The sequence below is a fragment of the Rosa rugosa genome, chromosome 2 (assembly GCF_958449725.1).
Source record: "Rosa rugosa chromosome 2, drRosRugo1.1, whole genome shotgun sequence".
NCBI classification, from domain to species: domain Eukaryota; kingdom Viridiplantae; phylum Streptophyta; class Magnoliopsida; order Rosales; family Rosaceae; genus Rosa; species Rosa rugosa.
The window spans coordinates 54,064,270-54,079,290 of record NC_084821.1 but is presented as its reverse complement, the minus strand read 5'-3'; the positions used below and the strand labels follow the sequence as shown (position 1 = coordinate 54,079,290).

At 38.6% G+C, this 15,021-nt stretch overlaps 1 protein-coding gene across 1 annotated transcript; it reads right to left on the bottom strand.

The window, feature by feature from the left end:
- Positions 1-10,216: 10,216 nt before the first annotated feature.
- Positions 10,217-14,311, bottom strand: LOC133728416 (cullin-1-like). Its single transcript, XM_062155835.1, has 9 exons — positions 14,207-14,311; positions 13,318-13,461; positions 13,045-13,141; positions 12,233-12,418; positions 12,042-12,089; positions 11,757-11,960; positions 11,603-11,680; positions 11,113-11,199; positions 10,217-10,497 (listed from the first exon to the last, which is right to left on the bottom strand). The coding sequence occupies exons 2-9, from the start codon at positions 13,443-13,445 to the stop codon at positions 10,390-10,392; spliced, it is 936 nt and encodes a 311-aa protein (XP_062011819.1). The 5' UTR covers positions 13,446-13,461; positions 14,207-14,311; the 3' UTR covers positions 10,217-10,389.
- Positions 14,312-15,021: the final 710 nt, after the last annotated feature.

Genomic DNA, 15,021 nt, shown 5'->3' with positions numbered 1-15,021 from the left:
TTTAACTGTGGGGGAAGAGATTTTTGATTTTTGTTTATATTAGGTTGTTAGTTTTGTGGGTTTATAAAATAAAATGGAAAAAAAAATTGTTTTCTTTGTTCTTTTTGCGTCTTTGTTTTTTTTGGTTTTTGTTTTCGTGAGTCTTAGGCCTGTCAACACCTATGATGCGTATATATTTCAGAAATCATGGCTTAAGAGGATCATAAAATTGAGATGATGTTTGACTTTATTCTTTGGTTAATAAAGATGTATGATTGACATATGTATGTGTAGTGGATGTGGTTTTGCTTACATGGTACAGAAAAGAGCATGTTAGGATAAGTTTTTGATTCATACATAACCTATGTGAGATATTTGAGCCTATTTGCCTTTTCTTTGTTGAGTGTTAAATGAAAAAAAAATATATGTCATCTTATTTTCTTGGCGATGATTTTGTTGATCTCATTATTCTTTCATCTTGATTGATTGCTTGCCATAGATTAAGTTTAATGGACTATAGAATGCTAGAATTCACTCTTATACTTGTTGAAACTTTTATCAATACATGCTTGGACCTTGGAAAGGATAAAGGCACCCTAGGAAATTTTCACCATTGCCAAATAAGCCTGTGTCCCTATTTGTGTGCACAAGATGTGCAACCTCCCTAGATAAACCCCTTTGAGCCTACATTAAGCCTTTTCTTTCATCACCCTCATAATCCTTAACCCTTGAACCTTAGTATAGTTATATCTTTATCCTTTGTTCTAAAGACTTAGTGGAGCTAATTTTTGAGACATACAAGAAGTTTTTGGCGTCAATAATGAAGATGGAAAAGAGAAGGAAGTTCAAGTGTGGGGGTAAGACTTGTCCATAGAAAAAATATATATGTATCTATGTGCCGTGAAAAGAAAAGAAGAAGAAAAAAAAAATTGAAAAAAATTATATGTGACGGCAAAAGAAAAAAATATGATAAGTGTTTATGGATTTTAGTCCCCGGCCCCCATTGTGGATTTGGAGTTTGCTTTGAAGTGAAGGCCTCTTCAAGAAAAATTTGGTCTTTGTCCAATTCACAAGTGTTCAAAGGAAGTTTAGAATGAAGCATGAGCCCAACAATGATGACATTTGGCCCTTTATGAAGACTTGGAAGGAGTCTATGACATTTCTATTTGGTGGAATTTCAAGATTGTCTTTCTACATCAACAAGAGCTCTACTAGATTTTTAGGATACTTTGTGATTTTCCTATCTCTTCGTTTCTATAAACCCTAAGCCTTGGCCCCATTACAACCTTAATTATAAGACCTCTTTGATCCTTGAAAAGAGCAGCCTTTGATCTGTGGAGATGAGTTATAAGAGTTGAACCTATGGCTTGGGTCCATTTGTGCAAGTAGTTGGTATCATTCATGAGATCATACTTGAAAAAAAAAATATTTTCAGAAAAAGCTTTTTCTTTCTATTATATGTGAGCTATTTGTTTGTCTTATATATTATCTCTCTCACATATAACTTGAGTGAATATATGCTTTTGCATGAGCCAATGAATCTGAGAGAAGAAAGAGGGTGAACCGGTGAGGATTTGAGTCATAACTTGTTTGAAGCATGCTGAGATTAATATCACCAATGTAGCCCCCATGTCCTACATGTTTATATGATTAAGTTATATGTTTTTGTTAACTCTCGAATAAATGTTGGATTGATTCTTGGTTGTTGTGCTAATCTTGATGCCATGAAAGTATGAGATTTCTAAAGCTAACGTTGAAAGGCTTAGTGTGTTTTTGTTTGTTTTGTTTTGTGTCTTTGAGTTTTTAGTTTTCGTTGTTTTGCTCGAGGACTAGCAAAGTCTAAGTGTGGGGGTATTTGATGTGCTCATATTATCCTATATTTCTATGCCTCTTAATCTTGATTTTTATGTTTAGGTCTCTTTATATATGATTCATTTATGTCTTTTAGTGTTTTTGTAGGTTTGTTCCGTAGAAAGAAGAAAAGAAAAGCTAAAATGAGCTAAGTAGGATTGAAAGGCGATTACAATATGACGTTCCAGAATCTGTCTGTGCAGAACACCCAACTTCGTCGAATTACTGGGAGTTACTCAGATCGAATCAGACAATGAACCTTATATCATTGGAAAGCTACGGATGTCTACTTTCTGTAGAATTTTACGGATCTTGATTTCGATACTTCTGGAGAAAGTTATGATTATTTGAGTGAAGATAGGTCGGACAGGAAATCTGCTCGGGAATTTACAACCATTAGTGGAGAACTCAAGTTCCGTGGCACAAGAGCATCAATCCTAATGTTTCAAGGAAGTTAATTCAGATGAGGATTCAATGATGAACTTATTCCTACTTCTACAAGAGATATTTCAAGCTTTTCCCATTCCAAATGAAGAAAGGAATCTAAATCCAAGTCTTACAAGGAGACATGAAGCCAAAGATGAGCAGAAATCTTCCCTATATAAGGGAGCACAAATTTACATGAGAACCAGGAGTCTCGGGAGCACAATGTAGACGCCTAAGGAGTAGAGACGACTAATCCATCTTTCCCTTCTTTTCCCCTTCCATTCTTTTTATGTTTTTCCTATGTTTTATTTAGTTATATTTTGTTAAACCTTTTCTAGGGTTAGGATGATGCCCTATCATGATTGCTTATGTACTTTGATGATTTATTGATGGATTTATAGTTTCTTTATGATGAATTCTTAGTCACTATTTGAATTGATGCTTTATGTTTAAGTTCTTTGATTGATCACCTTAGGGCTTTGCATCTAGTAATTAGAAGATTAATTTGAGGCGTACCTGCAATATAATTCAAATTAGCTTCTTGTGATTAAGAGTTGTGAATTACATTATTGTCGTACCTGAAGTAATGGTTTGCATGATCTCTTGTTTTCTAGAACGTAATGAGTCCTATGTGTTAAATTTATGCCGTACCTGGATAAACTGCATGTTAGGATATACGACCTCTGCCGTACCTGGAGAGAATCATACACTTAAGGAAAACTATGGTCTAAGTGCCGTATCTGGACTTAGATACGAGAATTGTCATCAAAATAAATAAAAGAATCTGTTAATATTGCATCAAAACATAAATAGGATTGTTAGTGGTTGATTTCGAAACCCTAGGTTTTATCATTATTTGTTTGTTTCTTTAATTTTCACATTATTCCTTTATTCGAAAACCCAAAAATCAATATCTTCTTTTACTTGATTGTTTATGTGATTTTGTGTTTGGATTAATTAGGTTAGGATTTAAATTAATTATCAATCCTCAGTTGGAACGACCCCGTATTTGCACACTATACTAACGACGATTCGTGCGCTTGCGAGTTTTAATTAAAATTTCACAACAAGTTTTTGGCGCCGTTGCCGGGGATTGACAATTGATTTTAATTCTAATTTGATTACCAATTTTGTTTTCTTTTTGTTTGTTATTTTGTTTCTCTATTTTCTATAATTTTCTGTTTTGAATTTGCTAACGTTAAATTTCTTTTTCACTTTTCAGGTTCTGTACCTGCCTTTGACGTATATTCTGGACATCTTCCTGGAAGTTTTAATGAGCTTATTACATATCACCGGAAAGCTACACGAGTCTAGTTTCCAACGCACCAAGCAGATCATCGTTTGGAGCTGTGAGCTAAGAGATATTTGAGAAATACCGAACAGTGCTCAAACTTAGATCTACTTTCATTATTTTTCTTCCACTCATCATTTCACTCTTCTTTTTCTTCCCTATATAAACACCTTCTCCTCTCATTCTAATAGACACATTCACATTCAACAACAACATCTCTAAGATGATCTAAGTTCTCTCTAGAGCAAACCTCTCTAAGAGAAACCCCTCTCCCTCTCTTTCTCTTTCTCTTACCGGTGATCACACTCCTAGTCCTAGTCTTCTCAGAAGCCGACTTTCAGTGCCACCAAACCCTCTGTCAACGTGCTTCGGTCCTAGTCTCCTCGGGAGCCGACGGTAGTGCCGCGACCACAACGGTTACAGAACCAGCCAAGCAAGGGTAACGCCCTAGCAACCCAGCCAAGCTAAAGTCACGCTTTAGCAAGTTCTCCTCACTTCCCAGTGGTTCTCGCTCTGCTCAATCTACAACATCGAGTATCGATTGTGATTTTCAAGAAGCTCAGCAAAAGTCCTCGCCACGAGGCACAAAGAATCCCACGACGAGGTTGGTGCTCTCCTCGTCCACAATTGCTTGAAAGAAGTCAGGTCAAGGGACACCCCCGATGACCGCACCCGAACGGTGCTGGCACGCCCGCGCAGAAAAGAGACTGTTGACCAGCTGCAGCAAAACTGGAGCCAAACAGTTCGTTTTACAAAGGCTGCTCTTTAGCAAAATTAGGATCGAGACCATCCTATGCAAAGGACCCAACGAAAATGTTTCCATTCTTACAAAGAATCCAAGGGGATTCAGTGGACCGATTCAACCAACGTGCGGACTGTTTAGATTTTGGTTGATGTGCGCACACCCTGGTCACGTGTCGCACTATCACCCACTCGTAATGCTGCTTATGATAAACTCCTGGCCCAGATCATATGGCTACGGGCTCACTACCTGGATCATCTCATTCAGTCAATTCGACTTGATAATACTAGAGAGTTTACATCGAAACAATTTTCGATGACTATTGCTTATCATTAGGGATTGATATTAGGCATCATATTCCCATGAACACACCCCCATGGTCTCACGGAAAAGCCACCATTAAACGACTACGATGGTAGCCCAGACATTGGTAATGCGCACCAATATTTCTGCTTGGGGTTATGCAATATCGCATGCAGCTATGCTAATTCGTCTACGACTCATAGCCACTCAACTTTTATTTGCGTTACAGCTAGTGACTGGGTGCGAGTCTAAATATCTCGTACTTATGCATATTTGAGTGTGCGGTTTATGTGCCAATTGCGCCACCACAGCGTATCAAAATGGGTCATTGCAACGAATGCATATATATATATATATATATATATATATATATATATATATATATATGTTGAATATAAATCTCCAACTATCCGTCCGCTATGTAGAACCCTTGACATGCGATCTCTTTACCGCTAGATTTGCGGATTTTTACTTTGATGAGACAGTCTTCCCGTCGTTAAGGGGAGATTAGAACGTCAATGTTCAATAGGAACGACAGGAATTGTCGTGGTCTGTCCCCACTATGTCTCATCTCGATCCCCTAAAAGTGATGAGATCACATACACCTGCTGCAAACATGTCTGCAAGGATAGATGTCCCCTCAAGAGGACATGGCACCACCCAGAAGAGATGGGCACGGCACCACCACCATGGATGGTGGTATAGTGACGCCACAATGTGGCATAATGGCGTCATAGGCCATGGGTTCCGCTAGAGAGCGCAGGAGAGCCATAGGATCGATGGATTCTCGCCCTAGGAAGAGAGCGGGTTTTGGCACAACTTGATCCATTGATCATTGATACTCAAAATCCGTCTCATGAGAATATTCTGGATTGTGGTTATGTCCAAGAGACATCGTTGAGGGACGCCTCAACGTTAGAACCAACTCCTGAGAATATAGAGATCTCTACAAATTACACTAGTGTACATGAGGACGTTGGATTATTGAGACCAATGACATCGAACCATGCTCCGTTGAAGAATGCCAACGTAGAGAAAATTGGCCTAAATGGAAAGATGTGATCTAGGTTGAATTGGATTCACTAACGAAGAGGAAGGATTTCGGGCCTGAGATGCCAACACCTCCTAACATAAAACCTGTTGACATTAATAGGTCTTCGTTAGATAGCGTGATGAGAAAAATAGATGGTAATCTCGCCTTATGGAGCAAGGCTTCTCACAAAATGCCCTGCAATCGACTACGAGAAGACATATTCTCTCGTAATGGATGTCATTGCACTCCACTACCTTGTCAGTTTAGTAGTTTCCGAATAACTGAACATGCAGCTTACGAATGTGGTCACTACGTATCTTTATGGGGATCTAGATACGGAATATAATTAAGGTTCTTGTGAACTTCATTTACCCATGCAAGTCAAGTGGCTCTAAACCACGGAGCGCGTTTGCAACGAGGTTGAAACGCTCACTAAAGTGACTACTTGATTGGGGATATGATGAACTATGCCCACACGTTTCCATGACAAGTTCCGGATTTGCAATTGTCGCGGTTTATGTTGATAAACATAATTGGAACCCATGAGAGTTAAGGGAAACCGCTGAACACCTGAAATCCGAGTTTGAGAGGAAGGACCTTGGGAGAACACGGTTTTGTCTAGATTCAGAACTTGTATACCGTGTCAATAGATGCTTAGGCATTTTTATAAAGTCAAAGATGCACTCCCATGGTCATCTGTAGTCTTGACCCCAAGAGGGATCAGTTTCGTCCCAGGGATGATGACGAAAACGTGTTAATGGCAAAAGTGCTTACCTGAGTACAATAGGCGCATTATTGTACTTATCACAATACAAGACCGGACACCTCAATTGTTACGAACTTGTTGGCTAGATATAGCCCCGCGCCAACGCAACGTCATTGGACTAGTATAAAGACAATCTTTCGTTACTTAAAATGTATGATAGATATGGGTTTGTTCTATCCCTGCAGAGAGAAAAGAATGACGGAAGAATGAGAACCGATCTCATTAACCCTAGGCGCCGTCCAAAACGCCGTGACCGGCAAAGCCACCGCAGCCAAGGGTGGCCGGCGTCATCCTCCTCCCTTACACCAAAATGATGCTGATGTTTGCTGATGCAGGGTATCTCTCTGACCCTCACAAAGGTCGCTCCCAAACGGGTTATGTCTTTACCATGGGAAGCACTGCGATATCTTGGAGGTCTACAAAACAGACCTTTGTCTCCACTTCCTCGAATTATGCAGAGATTTTTGCTCTACATGAAGCTGTGCTTGAATGCATATGGCTAAGGTTTAGGCATATTCGAGGAACTTGTGGTCTGAAGTCTACCATAGATGAACTTACATGCATTTATGAGGATAATGCAGCTTGTATTGAGTAAATGAAATTAGGTTTCATCAAGGGCGGCAACACCAAGCATATATCGCCTAAGTTCTTTTACAATCAGCAACAACAATCACTTCTAAAGATTGAAGTAAATCAAATCCGATCAGAGGATAATGTAGTGGACTTATTTACTAAGTCGTTACCTAAATCCACCTTCGAGAAACATGTAAAGAATATCGGATTGAGAAGGCTATCCGAACTCCCATGATTGTAGCAATCAGGGGGAGATGTCGACATCAGGGGGAGGCATGATGTCTACATGTTCGATCTCGAATAGTGAAGGACGTGTTGTGCTCTTTTTGTCCTTCGACCAGGGTTATTTTTGTCCCACAGGGTTTTTGTTACCTGGCAAGGTTTTTAATGAGGCAACGATAAAAGCGTCATCACCAAGTTTGAGCGGCACAAGGGAGAGTGTTGAAGGATGTTGAATTATAGTGTGCCTCTTCAAACTAGGGTTTATTTTCTAGAGTTGTAATAGGAGAAAGTTCTAGATTTCCTAGTTATATTCAGATTCTATTACCTTGTATGTACTTTGTAATTCCCTATATAAATGGCTCCTATTATCAATAATAGAACATCATTCTCTCAAATCATATTTCCTACTGTTGTAAATGATAATGACTATTCATGCAATAGGTATTGCTTAATGTATGCGATTGACAGACTCGTAATATGTGCGATTGATATACTTGTAATGAGCGATTGACAGACTCGTAATGTATGCGATTGATTAGTATAGCTATTATGTATTGCCTTTTGTATACATGATGTAACCCTATATAAACCTTATGGTGAGATGAATACAAGATATATACAATTTTTCCAATTCTCTACAACACCTACAACAGCTACGAGGCTTATTATTTTTTAATCTGGTTAGACGGATTGTTCAACTGGAGGGTGTAAAAGTGACTTGTTGATCTTGGTTTCTCAATTGCTACGTTCTATCACTCTCAATTCTCACTTGCATTTCTCCAGTTTGTTTCCTCTCATAGCTCTCACTGCTTGTCTTAACCTCGGCTAGCTTTACTGAAGTTGATGGGTCTTGTTCCATAACCAATTTCCATAACCAATTGCATTGGTTGAGTTAAAATCATCTTGATTCTACTGTCAACAAGTAATTGCACTGATCTTATTTGCTCTAGCAGCAATACTAGTTCATTACTCTGTTTTGGCTGAATACAAAATAAAGATTTAGGTCAACCAATCTCATCACTTAATGAAAAATAAACGACGCCCACTTCTTTTTGGTAAATCCAGTGGATTTTGTTACAACATGAAACTGTGGGTTTATATTTGAAAGAAAATTTTCAGAAATGATCTACTCATGCTAACCTAAACATCTAACGGTTGATTTGCATAAATGTAATCCAAAAATGAGTCTTCCAAACTGTTGATTAGAAAGTCCTCATTATAGCCTCTCCCTTAGCTTCTCATAGGTTATAGAAATTTTAGTTAAAAATCAAATGCAGTTTTTTTTTTTTTTTAGAAGTAGATAATTTCATTACTTATCCATGGCCAGAAGGCACGTACATCATATGTTGTCTTACACCAAATGAAAACCTAGATGGTCTAAGCTGTTAAGCACATAACAGGTAACCCTTATTGGGGAACAACTTGAGCACAAAATTTAGACCTAGCCATAAGGAGACCATCCAACAACTATCTAAACCCTTTCTAGAGTAACCCTAATTGCCAAGGACCTCAATTGGTGTACAATCAGAGAAACTAAACTTAAATAGAAATAGACTGGAATCAAATGCTAGGTATCGAACACGGGAAGCTTAGAGCTTTCCCTTGCCCTTATTCTTAGGGCTAATCTCATGAGCAGCTTCAACCGAAGGGTAAGTCAGACGCAAAGTCCCGCCCATCTTCTTCTGAGGGCGAGGAAGTTTGTTCTTGCTTCCCAGAGGTCTTCCAACCTTCTTCTTCAGAATTTCGTGTTCACTCTCATTAACAGCTTCAACCAAACCTAGGGCCTCTGCCCGCAGTATGGGTATCTTACCACCCAGGATTGTCTTGAGTTTCTTTGGGGAGGGAGTGCAACCTCCAGTCCTGTTTCTTTTCTTATACACCTTAGGCTCCACTGGCGCAGTCTGAACAGGTGGGCTAGATTCGGAACTCCTAACCTTGAAGGCCGAACCGGAAGCATCGATCTCAACCTGCTCTGTCTGCTAAGCTCCTACAGGTTCAGCAGTTTCCTCAGCAGCCATATCGGCCACGGAACCCGCAAATGGATCAACTTCTGATAATGATCTGTCTAGCTTTCGGATGACAGGCTTTTTCTTCTTGAGCAAGGTAGAGGAGAGTTGTGGGAGTTCTCGGCTGGCCTGGGCTGAAAAAGAGAAGGTTCCACCCGCAGTTGGAGGACCACCAAACGGTATAACCCTAGGGGTGGAGATGGCTGGGTTGGGTGCCAGACATCTGACCCCCAAATGCGTAAGCAGGCCGCATTGAGAACACCTACCTTTGAGATGCTCAAACTGAAACTTCAAGATTGGTTCAATCCCTGTATCCAAGAAGATTTTACGCTCCAAGAGAATAGGTTTGGAGATGTCATGCATGAAGAAGATGCGCATTGATCCTCTTCGAAACTCCTTGTCATAATCTAGGAAACCCCCCAAGAGATTCCCAATGAGGACAAGGTTATCAAGTTCTTCATACAGTGGGGGAATACCTGAAACCCTAGCCCAGATGCGAACATGTTTCATGGAAACTTCAGCAATGAGTAGAACTCCATCGTACTCCTCCAGGCAGACTGGAGCACGATCAAAACACCAAACTCCACCTTTGAGGACCTTATTTCGGTCGCGGGCTGATCCAAAAGAGAATAGGAAGAGATTGTCAATCTTTTCCTGTACCCTAAACTCCTTTTCCACCATCCAAGTTCGAAGGAAGTGAGATTTGAAAGTTGCAGAATCCACAGGTTTGCAAGTGAGAGGTTTCCCAAGAAGAAAAGATTGGGAGGATTTCTTCACCGAGCCTCCACCAATTTTTCCAAGGTCAGGGGCTTGACCACCCTCAGCAAGAGCCAAGGAGGCAGCAAAGCTAGCGGTGAAGGCGTCGATGGAAGCCATGTAAGCGATGTGAGAGAGAGGCTGGGGGTAGGGAGCGGCAAGGAGGCCGCTTGCTAGGGTTTTGGAGAGAAAACCTAGTTGAGAGAAAATCTCATTATTTAAAAATCAAATGCAGTTGTATTTAAGGGCATGAAGGAAAAGAAACAAGCACAAGAAAAGGGGTAATTTGATTAAGGAGAATAGTAGCTTTCTTTCATGTTCCAAAATCTACATGAAAATTTTCATAAAGCATTCTACATCCCCTGACAAATGAATCAGGATCATTTGATCTTTGCCCAAAATATAAACGGAGGTGATCTGTCATAGAAATTCTGGGTAAACTTAATGAATATGAGCTGATTGTGCCATTGAAGAACAGAGATTTTCCACTAGTGTTGATGTAGAGCTGTCCTCTCCAACATTTAAGCAGGCACACTTTGACAATATCTCCTAACAAATTCCACAATAACAGATATAAAACAGATGATTAGTTCTGTAAAGTTTGGCACGATTTAGATATGGATGAAAGGAAAAATGATTGCAGCTAGCCAGCTAGTTTGAGTGTTTGACCAATAATAATAATGCTCAATGTGAACAGTAGTGAAACAAACTCAACTCCTACTGTCTTTTGTCTACTATCGTGTGAAAAATATCTAGGATGAAAAAAATTCATCATGGAAACTGAAAGAACATGATTGATTCAAAAGGGTCTGATCAAGCTGAGCAGCATCAGTTTCCAGATCATTGAGTGGACAGTTCAGCATATCATCTGAGCAAAAAGAAGAAAGATACTAACTAGTATGCAGCTCCAATTAGTTTAGAAATCATGTTTTTGGTGATCACTACTAGAGCAAATAGATCATTGCACCTATTTTTTGAACCCTTGCTATGCTTGTTTTGAACCATTTGTTGGTTACTATTCTTGAACGGGAAAAAATGAGACATCAATGCAAATAGCAGAATGTTACATATATAAGAACCTATATCACAAGCGCCAGAGTTTCTAAATATTATCAAATACTGTCACTAGTGGCTATGAAAACATCTAGGAGATTTTTTCCACACCTGATAGTCCAGTTGACTGCAGTTTTCAGACTTCTGCTTTTCAAGCAACTTATTTGCATTCAGATCCAGCAACTGGAATCGCACAACCTGCACAAGGAATCAGAATAAGCAAAACAAGATGGCAAAAGTTCTAAACTGCCTACTCAAAATCATTCATAATCATGAATGCACTCTTTGTACATGAATCTGTAGGATTCTCCATGATGCTTCCATCCTATACCACTAAATCAGCAATGAAAAACTGAAACCCAATTAACCCTATCAAAATGAATGTAGTCAACATGATAAACCCACTCTAGAAAGCACAAGTGCTGCAGCTCAAGCTGGACAGCTCCACGTCATTTTCTTATTTTCATCTCTATTATAACCACTTTGTTTAAATAGATTCAACGAGCCAGAAAGATATTATTATTATTATTATTATTATTTCTTTTCTTTCTAATGTAACCCAAAAATAATTTACAAATAACCAGCACCAACAAGAAAATACCTGTATTAATTTCACCACAGATGTGGGATGTAGATAGCGGCCAGCTCTTTCTTTCTCCTGTAAAATGCACCAGTTCACCTGTAGACTACAGGGTATCGCTTACATAATGTATCATAGCTAATATCAAACTTAGAAGCTTGAATAAAAGAAAAACCTTCTGGATATAATCGGTCAACGAATCGCACAAAAGCCACTGTGAAGATAATTGGGAATAGAAAGTGGTAGTTTCTCCGAGCATAGCCCGCTCAATGATTTCATAGTATGATGGCGATCTATTTTGATCAATTTCCATAAAGATAATCATGACATCTTGAAGCAGCTTTGCATCAATCAGTTGTCCATAACGCTCTTGATTTATCTGCACCAAATATGAGTTAAACACAACTCCCAACAAGATCTTTTGGCATTTGAAAGTTATACTTAACGCAAATAAACAAACCAGAGACATTGCAGCTGCCTGAATTCTGTTAGCCAACCCATTGAAGACCTGAAAGCAAAAGAGAACTACTGATCGCATCCAGCCAATTCAATTCCGAAAGCAGAAAAGGAAAAAATGTATGTCAAGTTATACTTGCAAAAGTGCGTAATCATAAGGGAACTGCTTTGAAACTTATAAGTTGTAATACTCACCAGATTACAAAAGCAATCAACTGAGGTGTCAGTAAGTGAAACAAGACAATGACGGGGGATATAATAGCGGTCCATGTATTCAAAGAATCTACATAGCCACCTTGCCATTATCTTGTAATTTGACCACATCTGTACAAGCTCCCTTAACAGAAGCTCATTTTCTTTGGCTGCCAATGAGGGCAGTACCTAAGAGTGAGAAAGAAGAGAAAGATCAATAGACCGAAAAAACAGGAGTTCTACTGAACAAGTAATGACCAAAGTAGTTGGCAACACAAAGAAAACAATTTTAAGGATAGCTGAATAACCTTTGTTTCCCCTTTATAATGATGATATGTTTTCTATCAAAAATTTGTTCCGTTCCACCCTTATTATAGAAGAAACTCGTGGAAAATAGATACTAATATGGCAATAGTACTACTGGACTGCACCGGTTAATTAAACAATTAAAACTTTTAGTCAACCTCACTGAAGTTTTCTAACAATATCAAGCAAAGGACAAAGTTGATATTCCACACGAATTGTTTAGCAAAAGCTAATATGTCTTGTATGTGATGGCTTTTAACTAGTTTTAAGTATGCTCAACTATTGACTAATAACTTCAATGTAAACATTTTGATATCCTATACCTATAGTGAGAAAATAAGAAACTTCTCAAGAACCTGAAAGCCAAATGCCTGCCTGTTGGAATTGAAACTCTCAAGTTATCATCAACAAAATACTTTTTCAACACCTCCCAGGAGGATAGCAAGCACAATCAAACACCATTTAACCGTATCACAACATGAAATCATTACAAACAGAACACCACATACCGAGTAGCTGATGATGTCTTTCAAGCTCTTCTTAAATTTTTCATATAGCAACACCTCATTTCCAGCCCCAGGCTTATCGCACATAATATAAACACATCTAAGGAAAGGGTGAAGGAAATCTCCTCCATTCAACCAGCAGTTTTGGATTGTATAAACCCCTATACAAAAATGCATGCATGCAGGACAATGTCCACTAAACAGTTACAAATATATGACAACATATAGTTTATGTGTGTGCATGATGGTGTAAAGCTTGCAGACGATAAAGGATACGCATAGTACTTCATATATTCTTCTGTAGTGAACTTTGTCTCAGGGAATCCTTCCACAATCTTCTTTGCTTTCTGAATTGCCTCTTCTATAATCATTAACCCTTCATCAACTTGCATAGTTCTATTCATATTTGCCGCTTCTTCACTTCAATAAATTACAAATAACTAGATCAGTTTATCTAAATTCCAATCAAGCACACATATGCAGATCTCTTCACATCAATATATAATACAGTTGATTCATGCTGAAATGTTATCGAACCAAAGAGACCATTGGATAATCATGCATTTGAGAATGTACCCCAGTATGGCAGTATAACAAAACTAAAATATTCGTACACTTCATTGCCAAAGAGTAAGGAAACCAAAGAGAAATTATCAAATTGAAACCATCAAATGAGTCGAAATCTTTGAGAATAAGGCAACACATTCCTTACATTTACTTTTCCTCTCACTTTCCCAAACAGACATGAGAAAATAAACAGGTAAATAAAATACTTTCCATTCCTGCCACAAACACACAAAACCCCGGAAGCCGGAAACTTTAACTGAATTTCAAGCACATACCACACCAAAGATTGTTACTTTCGAATCAGATAATACAGTTATGCATACAACAAGTCAAACAGATACAGTTCTAGCAAAACCCTCAAGGTAAAACCCTAAATTGCTTTGAAAATTGAGGCATTTTACCACACACAACCAAAGAAACACAACCTAAAGTAGAACCCTCATGTTAAGACAAAAGCAAGAACATAAAACCCCAAAAGATTTTGAGAACCACATTGCCTCAGTGATGCAATTTTGAAAATTCGAAATGTAAAATATATTGGGTTTTATGAAAAAGGAAAAGAGGAGGAGCATGAGAGAGTAAGAATTGTTGGGGTTACCGAAATGGGTGTGGAGAAGAAAGCCCCTGGCTTTCGATTTTGGAAGAGCAAAGCTGGTGATGCACTTTCCCGAGAGAGAGAGAACTGTACTCACATTTTCCAAAGGTTTAGTCTTTCGTTTTGTTAATCTTTCTATATAGTTTCTACTTAAAAGAGTGTGACTTCTTTTATTTTTATTTCTTTCTCTGAATAATATTTTGGGCGGGAAAAAGTGGAGGGGAAAAGATAAAAACGGCATGTCGCTCATCTTGTTAAATTCACTCAGAAAACAATAGGTGTTGATTCATGTTTCATTTCCAGCTCAATTGTACGTACCGTTCATTTTTTTTTGACAGGAGAAATTTTCATTTGAAACCACAAAAAGGTGGCAGAAAAATACAAGCAAGACAACAGGGAAATAAACTAGCTTCTGACAAGTCCCCAAACTAGAAATATAATGAAATATCAGATATACCAATTGCATTAACTTTTTTTTTTTGAGTAAAATGAGGTCAGCTCTTTATTGAAATTGAAATATTACAACGATACCAAGCCAATAGGCATAAAAAAAAAAATAAACAATGCAAAAAGAAAAGTAGCAAGAATTGCATCATAAATACAAAGAATTAAAAATGCAAGAGCAGCAGCGTCGAAACGCAGAGCTGATTTTACACTACGGATTGCAACCGTGTAGTGATTTGAGTAGTCGGTGGTTTGACTACCCATCGAACTCCAACGCACAATTTGACAAAAATCAACTTGGTGCCGGAATGAAGGCACTCTCCCACCTAAAGATTGAAGCCAGCCAAGGGTGTCAGAACATGGCCATGTTGGCA

Bases quoted from the DNA above. Each gene is read 5' to 3' on its own strand.
- LOC133728416 (XM_062155835.1), bottom strand. From the start codon at position 13,445: ATGAATAGAACTATGCAAGTTGATGAAGGGTTAATGATTATAGAAGAG. The intron at 12,090-12,232 runs GTGAGTATTACA...TTTTGCTTTCAG, and splicing joins TTGATTGCTTTTGTAATCTG to GTCTTCAATGGGTTGGCTAA. The intron at 10,498-11,112 runs GTGTGGAAAAAA...GGAATTTGTTAG, and splicing joins GCAGTCAACTGGACTATCAG to GAGATATTGTCAAAGTGTGC.